The sequence below is a fragment of the Corythoichthys intestinalis genome, unplaced genomic scaffold, assembly GCF_030265065.1.
Source record: "Corythoichthys intestinalis isolate RoL2023-P3 unplaced genomic scaffold, ASM3026506v1 HiC_scaffold_23, whole genome shotgun sequence".
NCBI classification, from domain to species: Eukaryota; Metazoa; Chordata; class Actinopteri; order Syngnathiformes; family Syngnathidae; genus Corythoichthys; species Corythoichthys intestinalis.
Genome location: NW_026651592.1, coordinates 526,814 through 551,628, shown reverse-complemented (window position 1 = coordinate 551,628; position 24,815 = coordinate 526,814). Strand labels below are relative to the sequence as shown.

Sequence of the window (24,815 nt, the reverse complement as noted above, 5' to 3'; positions counted from 1 at the left end):
TTTTGAGCTTTTGCAGTGTTCAAAATAAATGTATGCTACATGCTGTGTTGGAGCACATTACAGACCAGTGCTACTTGGTGTTTTATCCAGTAATGACTACTGAGCTAAAATTGACAGTTAGCATTATTAAGTTTTTATTTTACACCCTCATCACTCAACAGCGCTGTGTTTTTACAGATTAAATAAAGCCTGTATGTAAGACACGTTAGCCACGCATCGACAGTGGTCACAATTAATAGAAACCTAGCCCTCCGCAGGGATAACGTTACGTGAGCGAGTGACAGTAATGTTAATCCTATTTATTAGCGCTTAGAAGTCTACTGCTTTAGATGGCGGCAGTTCGCTAACGCAGCTGACACTGTCATTTCGCATCTAGTTCAACATACATTTGATCTCTATGAGACACATCAGACGCTACCTGCTACCACCGTAGCATCATGCGAGCTAGTTTTTAGCAACGTCGGCGTCGTTTGTAGCGGCTGTCGGCTGCGGTAAGTTTTTTTTTTTTTTCTTAAATTGCTTCTTCCTCCACGTACGTGACATCAGTGCGTTGTCCCGCATTAAAAGTAGTCCGAGAAAAACGTGATGCTTAGAGCTGTCAAAATTAAACGATTACCCGAGGTGAATAAAGTTACTCGGATCAGTTTTTTAACTCGAGTTACTCAAGTTGCTCGAGTATTCGTTTCAGCTCTAGTATTTATTTCCATGTTGATAGCAATAATCATCTAAGACTCTAAGTCAACGGATTTCTAAGACCTTATTATTGAACAAAAAACCTTTAAATATTGTTATTGATATACAGTGGCGAGTCAATTACTGTATATCTTGATGATTCACTTTTTTGATAGTGTCACTTTTAAACCTTTGACTTTTCACTGAATTATTTACAGTAAAATGACAATGACATCATCCAAAATTGTTTGTAAGGGTTTGTATTTTTTGTTAGGCTGTGTGTGTCTTCTTGTGATTGCTCAATAATTTCATTTGTTCTGCCTCCTCCTTCATTGTGTAACCATCAATCAGCTTTCTCTCTTGTCACCCACCTGTTCCTCATTGTCTCTTTACCCCATGCCTGTATTTAAGATCACCATGTGCAGAGCTTTCTGTTGCGTCATCATCAATGTCAGCCTCTGTTCCTGTGCCATGGTCTTGTCTTATTCTCGAGTGATTTGATTTGTGCTTTGGTTTTTGTTATACTGTACTTTGAAACCTTTTTGTTTATACTTTACCTTTGGACACATTCATTAAACATTTTCACACCTACGCCCGTCTGCCTTGCTGCCCTGTCCAAATGTGTTTGGATCCACTCTCCTTAGTTCCTTGCGTGCTTGCACCAGTTACCTGACACTTCTCTGAAAGTGCTAGGGTAGGTTCAAGGCCCTGTGATTATGCATGTGTGCATGCGTAGTTAAATAAAAAATCATTTCCGAGATTAATGTGCATTCATCCTGACAATGTTTATAGTCAACAATAAATAATTCTGTCGAGCGTTTGCATCTCTTTATGTTCACGTCATGTTTGACTAATTTAATGCAGTTATAAAATATGCAAATGGACATTTGGACAAATGCCTGACATGTCTTTTTTTTTTTCTTTAACGACATCAATCAGGATACTATTGCAATGATGCACTTCCTCCATCATTGCCCCTCAGTACATCAACTTAATTGTGAAAGTCATGATGCCTAAACCACGAGGCGCCATTCCTTGCCTGAAAAATCCTCCCGTCTCGCTCCGGAGAGAAACTTTCGGGCGAACAAAAGAAGCTCTTGTGTTTGTCACAAAGAACTCCGAAAGGCGAGCTCCAGATTGGGTTTCCCGTTCCTCGGGAGAGTCAATCATCGGCGAAGACGCCGGGCGAAGACTGACAAAGAAGGGATAGCGAGACTGGCTCGCTGAGGCTTTTGTGAGCGAGGATGGCGGAGAAGTCCGAACAGAACATGAGCAGAGTAGTGGGAGCTTTGCTTTTTGTTAGCTTCGAGCGACATGTGTGTCATGGCAATAGGAAAATGCAGGCCTTACTCAATGTTACTCGAGGGGGCAACTATACAAAACATTTCTTTACACTTTACAATAAGGGTCCCTTAATTAACATTAGTTAATGCATTTTTAGTAGGGCTGTCAAAATGACCGCATTAACGGGCGGTAATTAAATTTTTAAATTAATCACGTTAAAATATTTGACGCAATTCACGCACATGCCCCGCTCAAACAGATTAAAATGACAGTACAGCGTAATGTCCGCTCGTTACTTGTTTTTTGGTGTTTGGCGCCCTCTGCTGGCGCGTGGGTCCAACTGATTTTATGGGTTAGTACCATGAGTGAGCATGGTGTAATTATTGACATCAACAATGGCAAGCTACTAGTATTTTTTTTTTAATTGAAAATTTTACAAATTTTAATAAAACAAAAACATTAAGAGGGGTTTTGACACAAAATTTCTATAACTTGTACTAACATTTACCTTTTAAGAACTACAAGTCTTTCTATCCATGGATCGCTTTAAGAGAATGTTGATGATGTTAATGCCATCTTGTTGATTTATTGTTATAATAAACAAATACAGTACTTATGTACCGTATGTTGAATGTACACTCACCGGCCACTTTATTAGGTACACCTGTCCAAATGCTCATTAACATTTAATTTCTAATCAGCCAATCACATGGCGACAATTCAGTGCATTTAGGCATGTGGACATGGTTTAAGACAATCTCCTGCAGTTCAAACCGAGCATCAGTATGGGGAAGAAACGTGATTTGGGTGACTTTGAACGAGGCATGGTTGTTGGTGCCAGAAGGGCTGGTCTGAGTATTTCAGAAACTGCTGATCTACTGGGGTTTTCACGCACAACCATCTCTAGGGTTTACTGAGAATGGTCCGAAAAAGAAAGAATATCCAGTGAGCGGCAGTTCTGTGGGCGGAAATGCCTTGTTGATGCCAGAGGTCAGAGGAGAATGGCCAAACTGGTTCGAGCTGATAGAAAGGCAACAGTGACTCAAATAACCACCCGTTACAACCAAGGTAGGCAGAAGAGCATCTCTGAACGCACAGTACGTCCAACTTTGCGGCAGATGGGCTACAGCAGCAGAAGACCACGCAGGGTGCCACTCCTTTCAGCTAAGAACAGGAAACTGAGGCTACAATTTGCACAAGCTGATCGAAATTGGACAATAGAAGATTGGAAAAACGTTGCCTGGTCTGATGAGTCTCGATTTCTGCTGCGACGTTCGGATGGTAGGGTCAGAATTTGGCGTCAACAACATGAAAGCATGGATCCATCCTGCCTTGTATCAACAGTTCAGGCTGTTGGTGGTGGTGTAATGGTGTGGGGAATATTTTCTTGGCACTCTTTGGGCCCCTTGGTACCAATTGAGCATCGTTGGAACGCCACAGCCTACCTGAGTATTGTTGCTGACCATGTCCAACCCTTTATGACCACAATGTACCCAACTTCTGATGGCTACTTTCAGCAGGATAATGCGCCATGTCATAAAGCTGGAATCATCTCAGACTGGTTTCTTGAACATGACAATGAGTTCACTGTACTCAAATGGCCTCCACAGTCACCAGATCTCAATCCAATAGAGCATCTTTGGGATGTGGTGGAACTGCAGCCGGCAAATCTGCACCAACTGTGTGATGCCATCATGTCAATATGGACCAAACTCTCTGAGGAATGCTTCCAGCACCTTGTTGAATCTATGCCACGAAGAATTGAGGCAGTTCTGAAGGCAAAGGGGGGTCCAACCAGTTACTAGCATGGTGTACCTAATAAAGTGGCCGGTTAGTGTAAATAGGCCTATATAGGGTTAGGGTTTTGGGTCCAAAAAGCATTCAGTAATGGTTAATAAAGGTTGGGGGGGGGGGGGGGGGGGGGGAACTTAAGCATTTATAATTTCTTGGTTAAGGGACAAATGTGCTACACTTTACAATAAGGGTCCAAAAAACATTCAGTAATGGTTAATTAAGGTTACGTAATACTTATGAGGTACGTTCACGTGAAATAATACCATACAACGGGGATGGCATGGCCCAGTGGTGGAGTAGTTGTCCCCCAATCCAGAGGTTGTGGGTTCGATTATCTGCCCTGATGAACTGGCCTAAGTGTCCTTGAGCAAGATACTGAACCCCACATTGCTCCTGGTGCTGTGTCACCAGTAGGTAGATGGCAATGTAGTGTAAAGCCCTTTGAGTGCCTTGAAAGGTGGAAAAGCGCTATACAAGAATAACACCATTTACCAACTGTATTTCTTTCAACTCATCTGCCACGATTGACAGCAAGAGATGTCCCATCCATTTTTTTCTATGCTGACCGATCGCTGCCAGACCTCCCAGTCGATATTGTTGGGACGTCTATTTTCATAAATGGTATTCATATATACGCACTATATATTTTCTAAAAGCCGCTGAAGTTAACTTCTTATATGATATTTTGTCCAGTCAGACTTTCTTGCATCTTTTTGCGCAACCTCACAAAGCTTACAACCAAAATGTCCGAATACGTGCCAACACTTTTGTCCAAAGCGTGGTCAAACACTCTAATGAAGCCTTTTGACACATCCCAGCCATTTGTGTGCTTTATGACATTTAAAAGCTGTTGCTGTCACATTTAATAGACTGATCGCGAACCTTCTTGAATACACATCAGCTTTGGCCACGTTCTTCCCACCTGACGTTCTCCTTGGAAAGCGGCCATGAATATCTCTTAGCCGCACGCTCCACGCCGGCCCGACGCATAAATCACCGATTCAAGCAGGGGCCTTCATTGAAATTCATTACCCGCGTATCGGGGGGAGCTAACTATTGTGCCGTTCCCTGCAGTCCGACAGCGGCTTGCGAGTTTAATCAGCGCTTTTTCCTTCGTCTGTGTGGTCCAGAGCACACCAAGCACACTGAATGATGGCTGAGCAGTAGGGGTGCAATGGTTCAGTTAGCCCACGGTTCAGTTTGAACCTCGGTTTTGGCATCACGGTTCGGTTTTGGTTTGCGTTTTGCATTTAAAAACATTTCAAAAAATAAATAAATCAAAACTGCCTGTATTTTGCTTTTAAGGAAATGAAATAAACACTTAAAATGTAAACATTTTCGACTGTTAAAATGCCTCTTAGCTCTTTGGCTAGTGTAGTGACTGACTACTGAAATACACACACAGTAGTAAAAAAGTTACTTGGCAAAGTAACTGGTGTTACCTTTCATGTTTTTTTTCACCCCCCCCCCCCCCCAAAAAAAAAAAAAAAAAACATAGTAACCTTTGCTATGTTTGGAGGTCATTTAATGCTGTGAATCAACCGTTAGAGTTGATAAAATTGCTTCTGTTTTTGCATTAGTTCCCTTCTGTCTACTTTCGACATGTGAAAAAGGTCCTGTTTTCTGCGCGCCCCTCGTTGGATTCCACGCCTGCCTCCCTTCCAAGCCTCCTCGTCAGCTCAACTACGCTGAGCCAAGCAAACTTCCACCCGCCATGCTCTTTCTCGTGATCGCTAATAAAATACTACTTGCCAGAACCCGTTTGTCTGCACTGGGATCCCTTCCTGCTCACGCGCACACCCTAACACAAGACTACTGATAATCTCCCACAGTCTGGGGCTCCATGCAAGTTCTCACCCCGTGGCGTCAAAATGATAACAAGAACGGTGAGCAATAATCCCAGAACCACATGGGGGGACCTAGTGAATGACCCACAGAGAGCTTGGAGCATAGTAACAAAGGCTACTATCAGTAACACAATGCGCCGCCAGGGACTCAAATCCTGCACGGCCAGACGTGTCCCCCTGCTGAAACCAGTACACGTCCAGGCCCGTCTGCGGTTCGCTAGAGAGCATTTGGATGATCCAGAAGAGGACTGGGAGAATGTGTTATGGTCAGATGAAACCTAAATAAATTTTTTGGGTAGAAACACAGGTTCTGGTGTTTGGTGGAGAAAGAATACTGAATTGCATCCGAAGAACACCATACCCACTGTGAAGCATGGGAATGGAAACGTCATGCTTTGGGGCTGTTTTTCTGCAAAGGGACCAGGACGATTGATCTGTGTAAAAGAAAGAATGAATGGGGCCATGTATTGAGAGATGTTGAGTGAAAATCTCCTTCCATCAGCTAGGGCATTGAAGATGAAACGTGGCTGGGTCTTTCAGCATGACAACCACCATGATTTGCAAAAAAATTCTTTAAAAATGTGATTTTCTAGTTTTTTTCCCCCACATTCTGTCTCTCATGGTTGAGGTTTACCCATGTTGACAATTACAGGCCTCTCTAATATTTTCTAGTGGGAGAACTTGCACAATTAGTGGTTTACTAAATACTTATTTACCCATTGTTTTAGCTGTTTTTTATTTCCCAAAAATGCATGGAGAAATCACTCACTTAAAGCTGCAAGGCTCAACCCTCCAACACCAGTTGCTGCTCAGTGTCAGTGAGTCAGCTGTGCTGCACGATGGCTGGAGGAGGTCAAACTCCTGACCTTTTTCCCCCATCGAAGAAAACAAAAACGCTGGTATGGGAATAGTTCGGCAACAGAAAAGTTACAGACGGTCGCGGCTTAGAGGAGGAAGGCCAAAAGACATGTAAAACATGTTTGCGGAGGGGGGCTGCTGAGGAAGCAATCCCTCCAATATGATTTTGCATTTTTAGAAAATTAAAGGTTAGGAAACACTGTCATGAACACTTCCCACCAGCTACGAGAGTTAACTGAAGCGTGTTTAGTGGCGGTGGTAAAACGTGTTTTTTTTCTCTCTCTGGGAACATGTGCTTTTTATGGAAAATAATTCAATTATTTTTAAACTATGGCCGCGGCTTTAGGCTCACCTATATGACTGCATTTAATTATTTATTATTTGTTTTAGAGTATTTTAGTAATTTTCTATTATTTATTTTAACGTAACATAAATAAAAATCCTGTTCAATGGAAAAACGTTTTCTTTAATAACCCAGATATCTTAAAGTAATACATTTTAGAGCTGTAATTGCAATACCATGATACCGTGAAATTTTTGCTTAAGGTTATCATACCGTCAGAATTTTATACCGGCACATGCCTAGCAGCCAATGAGTTAAATAGTGTATTATTAAGTTTAAATATCCATACAGCACAAGATTGAAATGATTAAAATGGCCTGAGCACTTTTATTATCTTTCTTGCTAGAATTGTGCTGTATTGATAAAATTCAGCAGTAACCTAATATTGTTTACATTATAGTGAATATGTTCCATATGGGAACTCTTTGTTTCTGAACCCAGCAACCTTAAAACTCACACACGCGTACAATATAGGATCTGAAAATGCCGCTTTTTGTGAGCTCTCTCATTCCTCTACCTGAGTGGCCCCCGTTTGAAGGTCAACTCGGAGCCTGTGCGGCTCAACCAGTCAGTGGGATTCAATTTCTGCTGAAGGGCACTTAACCGGTGACCCATTTTCTAAAAGAGGCCCTCCTGTGGGCAGAAGAGCTCCGATGCAAACCAACCAACTCTGAGTAATCCGGCAGACCCCGCTAACAGCCCCCAGCCTCACCCCCTCCGCATCCCGATCCGTCGCGCTGTCGGCCCTTTTTCGGCTCTAGTTTTTCCCCCGCGCGGCAGCGGCGGGGAACCTAGGCGCGCTCCCTCATGGAGAAAAAAAAATAACCAAAGTAAACAGGCCAGCCTGACTCGCCCCTCGTGTCATATCATAGCATAAATATTAAAGTGCAGCTGCCGCTGGCACAGGGTGCGGGCGGCGGGGGTCCGAATGTGGACAGATCTGCATCGATCCCATTCCTGGCACGGCTCCTGTCGCACCGGCACGGGAGCTTTTAATTAAAGAGCTGCCACGGTGGCGAAACGTGACACCTTTCCGCCATTGCACCTTGTTTGATAATGCTAAAAGCAATCTAGGTATCACAGGAGCTGAAATTGGAGCAAATTGAGCTGGAAAAAAACAAAGCAGGGTGGCCGGGCGCCCTGATTGGTTCATCCCACACGCACACTAATGAGAATAATATGATCCCAAAAACGGCCTCGTGAGGTGTGCATGGCAGGAAAGAGCTCGTGTCCTAATTTTGTAGTTTTGCCCAGTTCTGAACTGATTAACTCACACATCTGTTCAAATCTGCAGAAACATGTGGCTGACTCATGGCAAGTTTTTCCATTTAAAGGCGCAATAAAATAGTGATCATGTCAAAAGCTTAAAATGAGTGCATTAATGTGAATTTTAGGGCTGTCAAAATTATCGCGTTACGGGCCATAATTTTTAAAATTAATCACGTTGAAATATTTTACATGTTTAACGCACATGCCCCCGATCAAACAGATTAAAATGACAGCAAAGTGTAATGTTCACTTGTTACTTGTGTTTTTTTGTGTTTTGTCGCCCTCTGCCGGCGCTTGGGTGCCACTGATTTTAAGGGTTTCCGCAGCATGAGCATTGTGTAATTATTGACATCAACAATTGCGAGCTACTAGTTTATTTTTTGATTGAAATTTTAACAAATTTTATTAAAACAAAAACATTAAGAGGGGTTTTAATATAAAATTTCATAACTTGTACTGAAATTTATCTTTTGAGAACTACAAGTATTTCTATCCATGGATCGCTTTAACAGAATGTTAATAATGTTAATGCCATCTTGTTGATTTATTGTTATAATAAACAAATACAGTACTTATGTACCGAATGATGAATGTATATATCCGTCTTGTGTCTTATCTTTCCATTCCAACAATAATTTAAAGAAAAATATGGCATATTTTATAGATGGTTTGAATTGCTATTAATTACGATTAATGAATTTTTAAGCTATAATTAACTCGATTAAAAATTTTAAACGTTTGACAGCCCTGGTAATTTTATATCGAGAAAATGAATTTGGCACTCAAATCTGACTGTTTTTTGTTTTTGTTTTTAATGATTTCATAGTTATATCACCCAATAAAGGCATTAGGTATAGCTAGGGTAAACAAACGTCCTCTTTTGCCCAGACAAGTCCTCTTATTACGTGCCCTCCGGAGCGTCCGGCCGGGTTTGATAATTCATGAAAATGTCCGTTTTTTTTATGATTTTTCACGGGACCAATTTGAAGAGAATCCCCTCCGGCCGCTAGGGGGCAGCGCCTGCCTGCGTTGACGTGACTCCTACTAGTAGGGGCGGGAGAAGGAGTAGATCCTCTTCTTTTTTGTTGGCAGTTAACCCTTTGTTTCATGGGGAATTACCACCACAGTTACCACAGTAAGGAGTTCAATAAGGAGTTCTAAAAGACGTGGCTCTATACACCTTTCTGTAAGTCTCCTGTTAATGTCGATCACGTGTCTTCTGTTGTATTTAGGGTTATATGTGTAAACAGAGATGCAGTATATTGTATGATTCATGTAATTGTTCTGCGTTAGTTAGTGGTTGAATCAGAGGTTGCGCTAGACTTTTTCGTTGTCTGTCATTTTGACTGACAGTGTCATAAAAATCCGGTCATAATCTATTTTTACCCATCACTTACATTTTTAAAGTGATAATAATGACATATTCAATAGTATTTAGTTTTCATTCATTTTTAATTAATATTCTGTCCGAACAAGCTTAACAAGAGGCAAACAGACAGCGGAGTGCACCGATCAGCGATGGGCAGACGTGCCGTTAGCAAAGCGACGAGGGCAGGATGAGGGACTTGCACGCGGAAGTAAACATATAAGGACAGCGGAGTTTATTCAACATAGCTAGCGCGAGACAGACTGTTGTCAATGACTCGTGTTGATGTGTTTTAGCTCATTTAAAACTGAATTTACCGCGGATTGGACCATATTCTCGGCTCTCCCGTTCGCCATCCGTGTTGTTGTAGAGACGACTTTCGGCGCACAAGAGTGACGTTGCCCGTGAAGAACACGTCACGCAAATAAACAAATCTGATTTGTCGATTGATTTTGTACCTACTCGAGAGGCTGTGTCCCAGACTTTTCTCTCAGTGTTTGAAAAATACAGGGAGAACAGTCTGGCCGTGCCAGGAAAACACTCAGTTGCCTTGACATTTTTCCGAGTAAGGCCAACGACATCATGCATCAAGAGAGACAATAGCTAATTAATATGCTCACTCGCCACCCTGTGGTCTGGGGTGTGAATTGCAACCTGTCAAAATGACAGACGGACATCAATTTTTTCCGTCACCGTTTTAAAAAACCGGTCAACGACGGAAAATATCCGGTTAACGCGACCCCTGGGTTGAATGCTAGTATAGCTAAATAGCTGTGTTTCTCATGAGTTTTTTTATGATAAATACGTATATAATGGCAACTATTGATTTCTGTCGGAGATTTGCACTGGTGTAATCTGTAAAATCCCGTTTGATGTTGCATCTTTGCGCTGCCGATGATAGTAAACTTATATAGCAAAGTCTGATTTTGCCTCGGCTCCCGTACTCGCTAATAGGGTAGCAATCAGTGAGCTCAGCCGTACTAGGCATTATGGGCAATGTAGTTTTGAACTGCTGCGTTTGGAAACATTCTGGTTGAATAGCTTGTCGGTTTATTTCGGTATTGTTTGCGTACAATCTAGAACATTGAATGAGAATAAAAATTGAGTGGGAATAACAATTTGTCAACGACAATTGTCGTGATAGTAATTTAAAAAAATGTTGAGTTGGCACATAGCCTACTGTGTATGTGTGTATTGATTGGCCAATACGGTATATAAACGTTATGGAGAGTGCTTGAAGTATGCGTTAAAAGTGATGCAATGAAAAATATGTGTGCGCCTAAATTATGTGCTGGTGCACCTTTAGGAAAAATTTAGGCACTCCAGTGCAACCAATGCAAAAAAATAAGTTTGAAGCCTTGGCAATATACATATATTGCAATGTTAATTATTTTCAATATCTTTCAAGCTGATGCCAAACAGAGCCATTCAAGTTATCTAGTAAAATTCATATAGTTTTAATATCGCAATATAATATCGCAATGTATAGCAGAGCCCCCAAAAAATCGCAATGATAGTTTTTTCCAATATCGTTCAGGCCTAATGTGAAGTAATTGCATCTAATCAATTTTAAGTGGGACGGCTGGCAGCAAACTAACGGTCATTGCTGTCATCCTTCCACTTTAAATGGACTTGACGTCTACTTGTGATGAACTCATTGAAATTTACAGCAGAATGATGATTTGATGGAACACGATTGGATGTCTATCATCATCTTCGGAAGGGCTGTGTGCGTAGCTGGTGGCCATCTTGGGGAGGGCAACTGATAGTTAGCATTGGCATGGTATTTCTTAGTACTCCCAGATACCCAGATACTCATTTTAATGCCATGATAATAGTACCGTAATTTTCGGACTATAAGCCGCTACTTTTTTCCTTAATTTTGAATCCTGCAGCTTATAGTCCAGCGCGGCCTATTTGTTGATTTATTTGGGTTAACACTTTATTTGACGGCAGCGTCATAAGACAGCCATAAGACAGTCATAATTATGAAATGACACTATCATGGGCATTAATGAATGCTTATGACAGATGTAATTAAGTATCATCCGGTAAATGTTGTGACTAACTCAATTTATGTCCAGCTCGGATTTTTTACATCCATTCAATTGTGAGATCATTTGCTGGATTACATAAAATGACATATGTCATAAGAATTCATTAATGCTCATGGCAGTGTCATGTCATAATTATGATGGTCTTATGACAGTTTTATGGCACCACTGTCAAGTAAAGTGTTACCAAGTATCATAACTAGCAATTAATGAAATAGCTGTAACAGTAACTGAAGAAATAATTAGCACATAAGTAGCAATTGATGAAATAACTTGAACAGTAACTGAATAAATAATTAGCACAGAACATGAATTATGATTGTTATTTACATCTGTAGCACTCCAATGCATGCTAGGAGGCATGTTGGATGACAACAGTCTTGACAGCAGGTGGCAGCAAAGGTTGATTGTCGCCTCCAAGGAAGCAGTGATGGCCATATAAAGCTTCTTGATGCAATGAAGCATGGTGGTTAATTTGGTCTTAGTCTTTCGACCTCATTTTCGTGTCAAATTTGGTGAGTGGTGGCTTATAATCGGGTGCGCCTTTTAGTCCGAAAATTACGGTATTTGTGCAACACTACTAATTACTATTGCAGAGTGCTCACCAATGGCAGTAGTGAGAAACGAAACAGTTTCCGTATCTTTCCCGTCGTTGTAGACAGCCAGGTGCCAGATGCCGGACTCCATGTACTGGATAAACCCTGTGTCGTGCGTGGCTAACAGCGCCGGGCTCCGCTGCAGGGCGGCTGGCCCCTCCAGCCCCGGGGGTCCTCGAACTAGTAGCCGCCGGCCGTCCAGGAGCTCCACAAAGTCAAACTGCGGACGAGACCGAAGAAAGTAAGCAGTGTTAGCATGGTTGGATAAAAGGTTTTGGAAGATGATGTGACACAGGCGTTTGCTTTTACAAAGTATAACAACCAGAATTTTTTATAATTTTAAAAATATATTTGGTATATACAGTCGGGAGAACAGGTATTTGATACACTGCCGATTTTGATGGTTTTCCCCACTTGCAAGCCATTTAGAGGTCTGTAATTTGTATCATAAGTTCTCTTCAACTGTGAGGGACGGAATCTAACACAAAAATCCAGAAAATCACATTGTATACTTTTTAAATAATAAATTTGCATTTAACTGCATGAAATAAGTATTTGATACATTACCAACAAGTAAATATTTTGGCTCTAAATTCTTTTCTAAGAACCCCTCCTGTTCTCCACTCATTACCGGAAGTAACTGCACCTGTTTGAACTTGTTACTTGTATAAAAGACACCTGTTCACATGCTCAAACAAACAAACTCCAACCTCTCCACAATGGCCAAGACCAAAGAGCTGTGTAAGGACATCAGGGATAAAATAATAAACCTGCACAAGGCTGGGATGGGCTACAGGAAAATAAGCAAGCAGCTTGGTGAGAAGGTAACAACTGTTGGAGCGATTATTAGAAATTGGAAGAAGTTCAAGTTGACGGTCAATCTGCCTCGTTCTGGGGCTCCATGCAAGATCTCACCTCGTGGGGCATCACTGATCATGAGGAAGGTGAGGGATCAGCCCAGAACTACACTGCAGGACCTGGTCAATGACCTGAAGAGAGCTAGAACCACAGTCTTGAAGAAAACCATCGGAAACACATTACGCCGTCATGGATTAAAATCCTACAGCGCACGCAAGGTCCCGCTGCTGAAGCCAGTGCATGTCCAGACACGTCTGAAGTTTGCCACTGACCATCTGGATGATCCAGAGGAGCAATGGGAGAAGGTCATGTGGTCGGATGAGACCAAAATTGAACTTTTTTGGTCTAAACTCGGCTCGTCGTCTTTGGAGGAAAAAGAAGGATGAGTACAACCCCAAGAACACCATCCCAACCGTGAAACATCATTTTTTGGGGCTGCTTCTCTGCCAAGGGTACAGGACGACTGCACCGTATTGAGGGGAGGATTGATGGGGCTATGTATTGCCAGATCTTGGCTGACAACCTCCTTCCTTCAGTGAGAGCCCTGAAGATGGGTCGTGGCTGGGTCTTCCAGCATGACAACGACCCAAAGCACACTGCCAGCCAACTAAAGAGTAGCTCCGTAAGAAGCATCTTAAGGTCCTGGAGCGGCCTAGCCAATCACCAGATCTGAACCCGATAGAAAATCTATGAAGGGAGCTGAAAGTCTGTGTTGCCCGGCAGCAGCCCCGAAACCTGAAGGCTCTGGAGAAAATCTGCATGGAGGAGTGGGCCAAAATCCCTGCTGCAGTGTGTGCAAACCTTGTCAAGGACTACAGGAAACGTTTGGTATCTGTAATAGCAAACAAAGGTTTCTGTACCAAATATTAAGTTCGATTTTTGTGATGTATGAAATACTTATTTCATGCAATTAAATGCAAATTTATTATTTAAAAATCATACAACGTGATTTTCTGTTTTTTTGTATTAGATTCCGTCCCTCACAGTTGAAGAGAACTTATGATACAAATTACAGACCTCTACATGCTTTGCAAGTGGGAAAACCAGCAAAATCGTCAGTCTATCATATACTTGTTCTCCCCACTGTACATATTTTTAAAAAGTTTTTACAGGCAAAAACATTTTTAGTAAACGTCGACTAAAACTAGACAAAATTAGTCTTGAGTTTTGAGAGACAAACATATTTTGAGATGACTAATATATGACTAAGACCAAGGGCGTAGGTTTGCATAGGGACAGTAGAGAAATAACACTACCAACTTTTCAGGATGTTCAAATTGTCCCCACCAACTTTCACGCAACCTAATTTGTAGGGGTGTGACAAAATATCGAAATGGTGATTTTCATGTCTTCCCATGTTGTAAGGATAGAATTAACCCGACCATGTATACAATATTTGAAAGCATTTTTTTCTTGAAATTTTAGATGTAATAAGAACAAATACTCTAGTAATAATATTTACTTAAAATAAGTGGAAGAATCTGACACATTAATCTGTTAAGTAGCCCCTAACACTCAAAACAAGATGGGGAAAATTATTCTACTAGATTTAAGAAAAAATATCAGATAAAGAAATGATTAATTTGCAGTGTGAAAGTTAGTATAAGTCAATACAGATTTATTTTGCATTAATCATTTAGCCTATCAATTAATTCGGTTAATATTGTTGGGAAATGTAGCCCTGACCCCCGTTCAACCAATCTGTGTGGTCTTATTAATGTCCCGTCCCCAGCAAAAAGTGTAAATGCAGGTTGTGCTGTTATATAGTCCCATAGACTTCATAATTATTGATGGGACACGGGGCGCTGGGCCGGTTAATAGGGGGCCTGCATTGTTGGCGTGGCTGTCAAAGCTGACCGAGTGGAATCACAGACAAAGAGCTTTTTCTGTTGAAAATTCTTGTGAATAAATGCTTAAATCCCCTCATTCTTTATAAATATTAACGTAAAACAGTCTTGATTATTTGTTAAAAGAGCAAAAAAAAACAGGCATTTACGCATTAATTTTACGTAAATGTGTCGAAGTACGAGGCTAGTCTGTTAGTCAATGCGGCGGCCGCCATTTGTAAACAGAGCATTTTCTGATGAAAATTCTTGTGAATAAATGCTTAAATCCCCTAATTCTTTATAAATATGAATGTAAAACAGTCTTGATTCTTTGTTAAAAGAGCAAAAAATACCAAATGTCCAGTTACGCGTTTATTTTACGTAAATATGTCGAAGTACGAGGCTAGCCTGTTAGTCAATGCGGCGGCCGCCATTTGTAAATCGAGCTTTTTCTGTTGAAAATTCTTGTGAATAAATGCTTAAATCCCCAAATTCTTTATAAATATGAACGTAAAACAGTCATGATTCTTTGTTAGAAGAGCAAAAAAATGGGCAGTTACGCATTTATTTCATGTAAATATGTCAAAGTAGGAGGCTAGTCTCGTAGTCAATGCCGCGGCCGCCATTTGTAAACAGAGCTTTTTCCATTGAAATTCTTGTGAATAAATGCTTAAATCCCCGAATTCTTCATAGATATGAACGTAAAACAGTCTTGATTCTTTGTTAAAAGAGCAAAGAAAAGGGGCAGTTACGAATTAATTTTACTAAAATATGTTGGACTACAAGGCTCGTCTGTTAGTCAATACGGCGGCCGCCATTTGTAAACAGAGCTTTTTCCGTTGAAAATTCTTGTGAATAAATGCATAAATCCCCAAATTCTTTAATCCCTGAAATCGTTATAGATATGAACGTAAAACAGTCTTGATTCTTTGTTAAAAGAGCAAAAAAAAATGGGCAGTTACGCATCTAATTTACGTAAATATATCGAAGAATGACGCTAATGCCGTAGCGGTTCCCATTCTCCCATTGGTTTTTTTTCACAAAATTTCAAAATGCATGCATGGTACGAAAAATATAATGATTACCTTGAATTCTCGAAAAAAAAAACACTCCTGAAACAATCTGTCCTGTTTGTATGCGGTACAGCTTTCGTACTTTTTATACGGCGTGTTAAAAATCCTGCATGTTTTTACTCGGCGACCACGACCAACTGGGAACAACTGAAGCGGACTTCAGGGCGGCCCCCTCCTTAAAGGCGTTGCGTGGCGAAGGTCGATTCTGACCCGTTAATCATAATGAAGTCTACGATCGTCCCTACCAATATTGAGACCAAACCTACACCCTTGACTAAAACTAATAACTACGATGGTCCAAGAGACTAAGACCAACACCAAAATTAAAACAGCTGCCAAAAACAACATTGGCTGCCACCCCACACCAGCCCAAATGGATTGGACATCTATCACAGCGATGGAAACAATGGAAATCTGTGGGAAGAAATTAAGTGACTTTGCCGAATGACATATCTACGAGGAGACGCTTCAACATATCAGCACGGACCCCATGAATAACAATGAGGCTGCATTTCACTTTCATCTCCACTCTGATCAGCAACAGGTAAAGAAACCACCACTTTCCCTACAACACCGGGCCTGAAAAACTAAACGACACCGGATGGTAATTTCCATCGAAATTGGCCTTGTGGGGGAAAAACGCAAACGAAGTTTGTCGCCATGAGAATGAAATATAAAGTGCAATCCGGTCAGCCAGATATGATTCATAACGAGATCTATCCGCAAGAAATTAGAGCAAAAGAAAAATCCTTCCTGTAACCGCACCTGTGAGGTTTCGGCTCCTTTCGGTGATTCATTGAAGATACCTGACTGCACTGAAATGTGTTGTAAATCCACAACGACGTAACAAAAGAAGGTGATTCATAATGTGCAAGAAAGGGTTATGAATAGATTCTTCGCGGGATCTAACAATATAGCAATTTATATTCTGCCGCAGAGCAGAAAAGTGGAAAATTGCTTATTCTGTGTCGACATTATTGTAAATACAATAAGCGAGAATGCTATTCTTTTCACTAGTACAAATAAATAATAGGATTCTATGAATATTAGAGTTTCAAATCATAGGGATTTATTAAAGGCAATTTTTTTGAATGATCATCTTTCAGTGCCATCGGATCGCTGCCAGAACTCCTAGTCAAAATGAATTGGACCTCTATCGTTGTCAGTGGCAGCTAATTAGGTAATAATAATGTCTTATCAACTGGCTTAAGTGGTTTTATACTGAGGAGTGAATCATATACTGTAGTTGTAACTGGTTATTTTATTCCTTTTTTTGACCTGTCCTTTCAGCTGCTTGACATGGAGAACAGGAATCTGAGTGTCCTATTGCTCTGAACAGTTTTAATGTATTACATGGGAGCAGTGGCGGACTTGCCACTTTTGGGGCCTATGGCGAACATATGCAGGGGCCCTCTTCTTGGGTCAGGGGTTAAAAAGGGTGAGAAGGGTGTGGAGGCGATAAATCGCAGCAGGAAAATTACCGCCCTCATTTTCTTTTACCGTGCGATAAATGGAATTATTGCATAGTGTGACAGGCTTAGTCAGCCGACTAGTTTTACGATTAGTCGGCTAGATTTTTTTTTTTTTTTTTTACTAATTTAGCACCGAAATTTTTGTTGACACTCATTAATTCACAAAAACATTTTGGAACACTTAAATTCTTTAATAAAGTGCAAATAATCATGTAAATAACAATAATTAATCACAAATAAACAATGAGGTTAAATGCTGAGAGCATTTACGAGTGCAAAAGAATGGAAAGTAAACAGATACAGAACACTGACTTTGCCTTTCCAGCATGATTCAAAACAATTCTTAAAAAAAATTCTAGCATTATTATTATAGTATCCTACTATATATAATAGTAGTATAATAATTATAATAATTATTCATTTCCAATCATATTTGTCATAAAGAGTGTATTTGACAGCTATTCTTAGTGTAGAATCTGTATTCTGTAGTATTTACTCAACATATTATAATATAAACCGCTAACCGAAAGCTTTACACTCCGTAAAAAAACATTCTTCGTCATTGCTTGTGGTGTCACTAATAGATTAAAAAAAAAAAAAAATGTGAGCAAATGCTGTTAACCAGCTGTTGAGTGTTATTGTATGACTGATTGGAACTGTACTGCATTGTTTCGCCACAGGGTGTGCTGTCGTGTATTTTATGTCCGTTGTGAAGAAGAAGAAGAAGGTTAAAAGAGGCATTAGCGGCCTGTTCTCAACTTCTCCCTCACTGCACTTTGGCTCTCATGGAGAGCACGTTCGCTCATGTGTTTGAAATAAACGATAGCTGACGTGCAAAGTAGCAAGTGAGCTGTAAATATAGCGAGCTTAGTGGTGTGAAAAACGCGGGAGAGCTAAGTGAAGCTAACGAACAGCTAAGCGGAGCTAAGCGATGCGAAACGGCGCTAAATGAAGCTAAGCGACTGATACTCAGTCCGTCGTCGTGGAACAGTCCATTGTAGTGCGTGTGTGGGGGAGAGATAATATAAATGCAGCATTCAAATGGCTTTCTTTTTGTTTTGTTATTTGTTTGTTTGGTATGCTGACATAATTATACATGACGAATAGTTGGGGGTGCTGCTGGCTCCGGTGGCCCAAGCCCTTGCTCATTGGGGCAAGGCAGCTGGTTGGGGGCCCCCTTGCCTACTTCGCCTGAATAGTAGAGCCGCCTATGCATGGGAGTAGGGCTGCAGCTATCGAATATTTTAGTAATCGAGTAACCGACTGAAAATTCTATCGATTAATCGAGTAATCGGATAAAACAAATACATTTTAAGGTGAAGAGCAATTATAAATATACATGAGAAAACAAGACATTTCATCTAATCTTGAACCATTTTAAGTCAATCAATGTCTTTATTTTCGATGTATATTGTTGAAAACAGTCAACAATTGCATCTCAGATGTAACTAGAATAAAAAAAAACCCTAATTCACTGCTTTCACTCAAAAAACCTTTAGACCTTATTTAAAAAATAAATTAAAATATATATATATATATTAATATATATATATATATATATATATATATATATATATATATATATATATATATATATATATATATATACCTAAAAATGCCTTTACGCTTGATAACACACATCACTTAAAAGAGATTTTTTCCCCACGTGTTTCAATTGAATTTCTATTTGTGTCAAGCCATTTTTAAGTTCTAGTTAAGTTTTAAGTTAGTCTAAACTGTAAGTCCTGATAGGATTTTGAGTTTTTGCAGTGTTCAAAATACATGTATGATACAGGCTGTATTGGAGCACATTCGGGACGAGTGCTACTTGGTGTTTTATCCAGCAATGACTACTGAGCTAAAATTGATAGTTAGCATTATTGAGTTTTTATTTTACATCCTCATCACTCCACAACGCTATGTTATGTTAAAGCCTGTATGAAAGACACGTTAGCCACGTATCGAAAGTGGTCATAATTAATAGAAACCTAGCCCTCCGCAGGGCTAACGTTACGTGAGCTAGTCACAGTAATGTTAATCTTATTTATTAGCGCTTTAGCGCTCTTTATTAGCGCTTAGCGCTCTACTGCTTTAAGATGGCGGCTGTTTACTAACGCTGCCCAGACGCGGCCGAGTCTGTCAATGTGCATCTAGTTCAACATACATGTGATCTCTATGAGACTCATCAGACGCTACCTGCTACCAACCATCGTGCGGGCTAGTATTTAGCAACGTCGGCGTCGTTTGTTGGGGCTGTCGGCTGCTGTGTTTTTTTTTTTTTTTTTTGCTTCTTCCTCTACGCACGTGACATCAGCGCGTCGTCCCCCATTAAAAGTAGTCCGAGCAAAACGTGATGATTAGAGCTGTCAAAATAAACGATTACTCGAGGTGAATAAAATTACTCGGATCAGTTTTTAAACTCGAGTTACTCGAGTATTCGTTTAAGCTCTACATGGGAGTATGACATACTCCCATTATTCAATATGTTTCGTTTATTAGGGGAAGGCAGCGAACAGGAAGGGGTTGTGGCGGGACAGAAAAAAGAGGATAGAGAGACAGAGAAAGCACAAACAACAACAACAAATACATTGAACGCCTACACTAACTATGAATATGTTGGTACTATCATTAGCTAATTTTATTTACGGTTGACACCATGAGGGGGGCCTGATGACCAAGGAGAAAGAAGAGGCGGGGGGGTCAGAAAGATAAGTGATTGTGAGGGGTGAAGTGTATACAAATCAGCCATGTGAGGTGTAGAACCCGGTATTTGTGTATATCCCTTGTGAGTGTGGATATGTTGGCATGCTATTCTATGCTGCCTGATCGCTAATCCTGACACCGAGCTTCTACTAGAGTGTGTCTAATTGCAGCCAGTCATGCGTGAATCCCGTCAGACATGTGATAGTCCTGCAGACGAGTGGAAATGCCGCAGGGCCACGGCCGACTAAGCGGCCTACTAAGCCCAGGGCAGGACAGGATCCCCACCCAGGCAGGCGTATCCCGGCCGACCCAGGATACCCATGCAGAAAAGAGAGGGGAAGGCGGAAGCAGGAAAGCGCTGATCCCGTGCCGCCATGCGGCGTCCCAGGATTGGGTATATATGATTGGGTATACATGTATTTATATATGGCGGAAAACACAGACAAGACTGAAAAACAGTTTCTGCTCTTGCACTCCTCTTTAAAAAAAAACTGCTGTATTTTAAGCCAAAACAACTGTTGTGTTTGATTGAACAATATGTCTATATGCAGCCATAGCAGATTCATGACGCATGAAGCTCCCGAACTATTTTTAATTTGTCCGTTTTACCCTGAAAACCCCCGTTTACAGACGTCGCGCAACCGCTTTTGTTTTAACCCAGCCATAAAACTAAGGTAATTAATTATATTTATTATTAAAAATGTCTGTCATATTTAGCTTAGAATCATCAATTGATGTCTAATATTTCATTTTAAAAAAAAAATAAAAATATTCACTCGCATATTTTAAACTTTTAAACAAATGGCATCACAATGAAAAAAATGGTGTCTGTAAAAAAGTCACGGATATCTACCACATAACTATCGCTTAATTGATTTTTTTTTTTTTTTTGTTACTGTCGCATTTTCACCCATATGTTAGATGATAAATAATCGATCCAAACAAGAATAATTGGAAAAAAAAACTGCTTAAAGGGGTAAATAGTATATGAAAAAGAAAATCTCAACCACTGATTGATGTCTGCGATTTCTGCATCGCGACCCTTGTTATATTGCCATGTTTCCCCCATAAAATTCCCCAAAAATCCAGCTGGGGCATTCACAACTCTGTCTTGACACTCAGTGATACATGCTACATGGAGTTTTTGGATCGATACAAGGTAAGTACACGATAATATCTCGTTAAAGTCATGGCGTCTGTAATTCTGCTCTCGCGTGCTCTCGCCTCCACATAGGGTTTTGCTGTTTAAAAAAGTTTTTTTTTTTTTTTTTTTTTTTTTTTAAATGCCCTCCTGTTCAAAAATGTTCTTCTCCCAGAAAATGGAGATTTTAAGCTTTCCAATGATGTATCACACATGCATATTGGACAGTTTTAAAATTTGCCCAAATTGGGGGTCTTAGAGCGGAACTTCAAGTCACCTGAGTGTTTTCCACCATATATACAGTGGGGAGATCAAGTATTTGATACACTGCCAATGGGTTTTCCCATTGGCAGTGTATCAAATACTTGTTCTCCCCACTGTATATGGTGGAAAACACAGACATGACTGAAAAAGCAGTTACTGTGATTAGTACTGAAGGCCATATTGCCTGGGCCGACTCTAGTGTAGCCCAAAGTAGCAGAGTAAGAGTTGCGTTTCTTCACAAATCTACTAACGTAAACGTATGGCAAACTATTCTTAGAAGTACATTTTTCTCCAAAAGTTACTCAAGTAAAGTTATGACCCACCTCTGTAATCGACATCTACACCCGTCAATGGCAGTCAATGATTTTGAATTTACTGCGTGAACGCGCTCGCATTTCAAAGCACTCAAATTATCTTTCCCCATTAAACCGAGCATAAACGCCAATAATTCGCCCCACCCTATACCAGTAAATCCTACTAAATCCTAATGGCAACCACTTCCCCAAATGAGCTAATTGGACCATAAAATCCCACCTGCGTGTGAGACGGGGGCAAGCCCCTCCTCCCGTAGATCCCCACTAAGGCGTCTTTGCTGAGCGACACGTTGAACTTGAGATACATGGGGTGGTCCACGAAGATTTGCGACCTCCAAAAGACACCGGGCGGGATCTGCTGAGCGACTTTACGGCCCACGTCGATCTCGCCCATGTCGATGTTGCTGTCGTCCAGGAACGAGCTGTCCAATTTGCCTGAGAAATGCACAGGAACTCGTCAAAAAATATAATAAATAACCCCGCATGACAGTTGCTGTCATAAGGCAGGAGAAGCAAGTGAAAATACATTCATAGTGCAACACTGAAGTCACAAATTAAATATGTCTGTCACATATAGGTTTCTTTAATTAGTTCACGGCTTGACGCTTGACAATACCAAACATGTTTTTGTCCTTTGTTGCTTTTTAATTTAAGCTTCAACACATTTCCAAAATGCCACTATAGCAATGGCATGTCTGGGGAAACTGAATTAAAAAGGTCCAACATATGGCGAGGCAAATGGTACGAGACGAAAAAAACAAGTGCTGTACAGTTGTAATTGAACCTATAGTAATAAAGTGAGGGATGTAATTATATTTCAGAAGGATCTGCCGAAAAGGTGGAAAGCTCCATATGCTGCTTGTTGCACCTGGTACCGGACTCGGTGGAGATGACAACATCTGTTAGGCCGGTGTAGATGAGCTCCGATGAAGGCGCTAACGACAACGAGACAACGCGGTGGACATGTCGCTTCGGGTTGCAGATGGCGCTTCACTTGAAAATGCCATCAGTGGCAATGAGTCGGAAAGATGTGTTGTATAGTAAACTGTAAATACGATTCCTGGAGCGCTGAAGATTCGGGGCGGGAACCTCTGGGTACTACCCAAAATGATTTGTGATGCAAGGCTCATGGTAGCGATTATCTCACAATATGGTCATGCAGTGTTGTTTTTGGCAGACCTTTTAATTTTCGTCTAAAGCCTGAGTTATGCTCCCGCGTTGCGGTGACGGTGCAGCGACTACGGCGTCATTTGACATTCGATGGTTCTTCGGCCAGGTGACGCGTTGCTCTGTAATTCACCGCCAAGCCACTAGAGGGGTGTGGTGTTACATTTGTACGGTTTTGGGGCATGCTTGTTGACTTACTCTTATTTATTTTTTTCTCCGTTAAACTAGACGTAAGCCTGTCGCAATATGCAATAAATCCATTTATCGCACGATAAATAAAAATGAAGGCGGTAATTTTTCCACTGCGATTTATCGCCTCGCGTGCACGTGCGTGCGCGCGTGCAGCAGGCGTGCTGTTAAAAGTTTGGATTCCTTGTTACCAACTGCACAAAATGAATCTTCATTCCAGGTCCGGCAAAAAATAGCGCCGGAGGCAATCGTTCCCATTATATCCTATTGTTCAACGTATACCGGCCGTGTCAGTGCTCCAGATTGACTGCGGACCATCTCCGGTGCGCCGGTGTTGTTGATGTGTGGGCGCTCCCGTCAGGGGTGACATTTCACGCGGAGCGGCTATTTTTCGGCACAACGCCGGATATTTCCAACGAAGTCCGCCAAAACATTGTTACCGACTTGGCTGCTACGAACAACCTGGCTTTGACAACGGCCAGCTGAATGGACATGATAAACATTGAGTGGTAAATTAAGAGCGCTGTGCTTCAAACTCGTCCTGTTTATGAAAGTCGATTGTCATATGCTGGTGCTCTGCAGTAATGAGCAGATGTGACTTCAGCGGCGTTTACTAACTTTTTTAGTGCGCGCACACACTAGATATCATGAAATAGCAAACTAGATGTGCTACGTCCCATGCCATTGGCTACGTGAGCCCATAGTGATTATGGGACACGTAGTTCATATCCTACATCGATGAATTCTAAACTGTCATGACTGAATGGAAGTTAAGAAGGCCAAATCAATCCATACCAGTGACTATAGATAATGCTGCAAATATTATTAATTCACTCCATAACACAGATGGACTTGGACCACAAAAAGGGTGTTTTTCACATGTGGTAAAACCTCTAGTCACCTGCTAAGAGAGCTGTAGCAATCAACAGTGTACCCCGCCTCACTTAACAAACAGTAAAAAATTTTCTTAGCACTTTTATACAATTTTTTTTTCAGATCTTTAAGAAGAAAACACATAAATATTATGCACTAAAATGTATGTTTATATGATGGCAATTTAATTTTTGCTCGTTAGGAAAACGAAAATACAAAACATTGTTTTTTTTTTTTCAGAGCATTAACTGTATTGAATCAGATCGAAAATCGTGTCCCCCGTATCAAAGATCGTACCGAACCGTGACTTAACTGTATCGTTGCATCCCTATGGAACACCGTTGCAGAAGCTATGAGGGGAAAAGTTTTCATTTGCCTAAATGCTTAAGTTATTAAGTGCAATTTTTTTTTTTTTCTTGAAAAACACATTTTATTTCTTCTGTGTTTCTGTGCGGTATTAATATTGTTGTCTTTTACTTAAGAGGCATGGTCTATTGTTTTTAGTTGTGATTTCTTAAAAAGTAGTTTTGAATTTAAGAGTAAATATTTATCGCGATTAAATGGGTGTACTTGATCTATTAACATATACTGTATTCTCACTGTGTTATTGTGAATTGGTTTTAAAAAATTGGGCGGGCGCAATAATATCGCATATTGCAATAATTTATGAGATAAATTATCGCACACTAAAATGTGTTATCGGGACAGGCCTAACTAGACGTTCAACGGAGAAAAAAAAAAATAATGCAAGATGGAACGCTTGAATGTGGATCTTCAGCTCATCAACATTGAATAATTGTTGATCATACAAATGTTGAGGCACAGGTGACGCAGAAGACAGTTTCGAGGCGG

The 24,815-nt window shown here is 40.7% G+C and overlaps 1 protein-coding gene across 7 annotated transcripts in view; it reads right to left on the bottom strand.

Annotated features, from left to right (window-relative positions):
• The window catches only part of LOC130911193 (teneurin-4-like), a 599,534-nt gene that overhangs the window by 270,118 nt on the left and 304,601 nt on the right, over positions 1-24,815 (bottom strand). For all 7 annotated transcript variants that reach the window (XM_057828990.1, XM_057828991.1, XM_057828993.1 and 4 more), the window contains 2 exons: positions 21,955-22,169; positions 12,093-12,303 (listed from right to left, as the gene is read on the bottom strand). In XM_057828990.1, the coding sequence (XP_057684973.1) occupies positions 12,093-12,303; positions 21,955-22,169 (426 nt within the window). The remainder of the gene's footprint in view (positions 1-12,092; positions 12,304-21,954; positions 22,170-24,815) is intronic.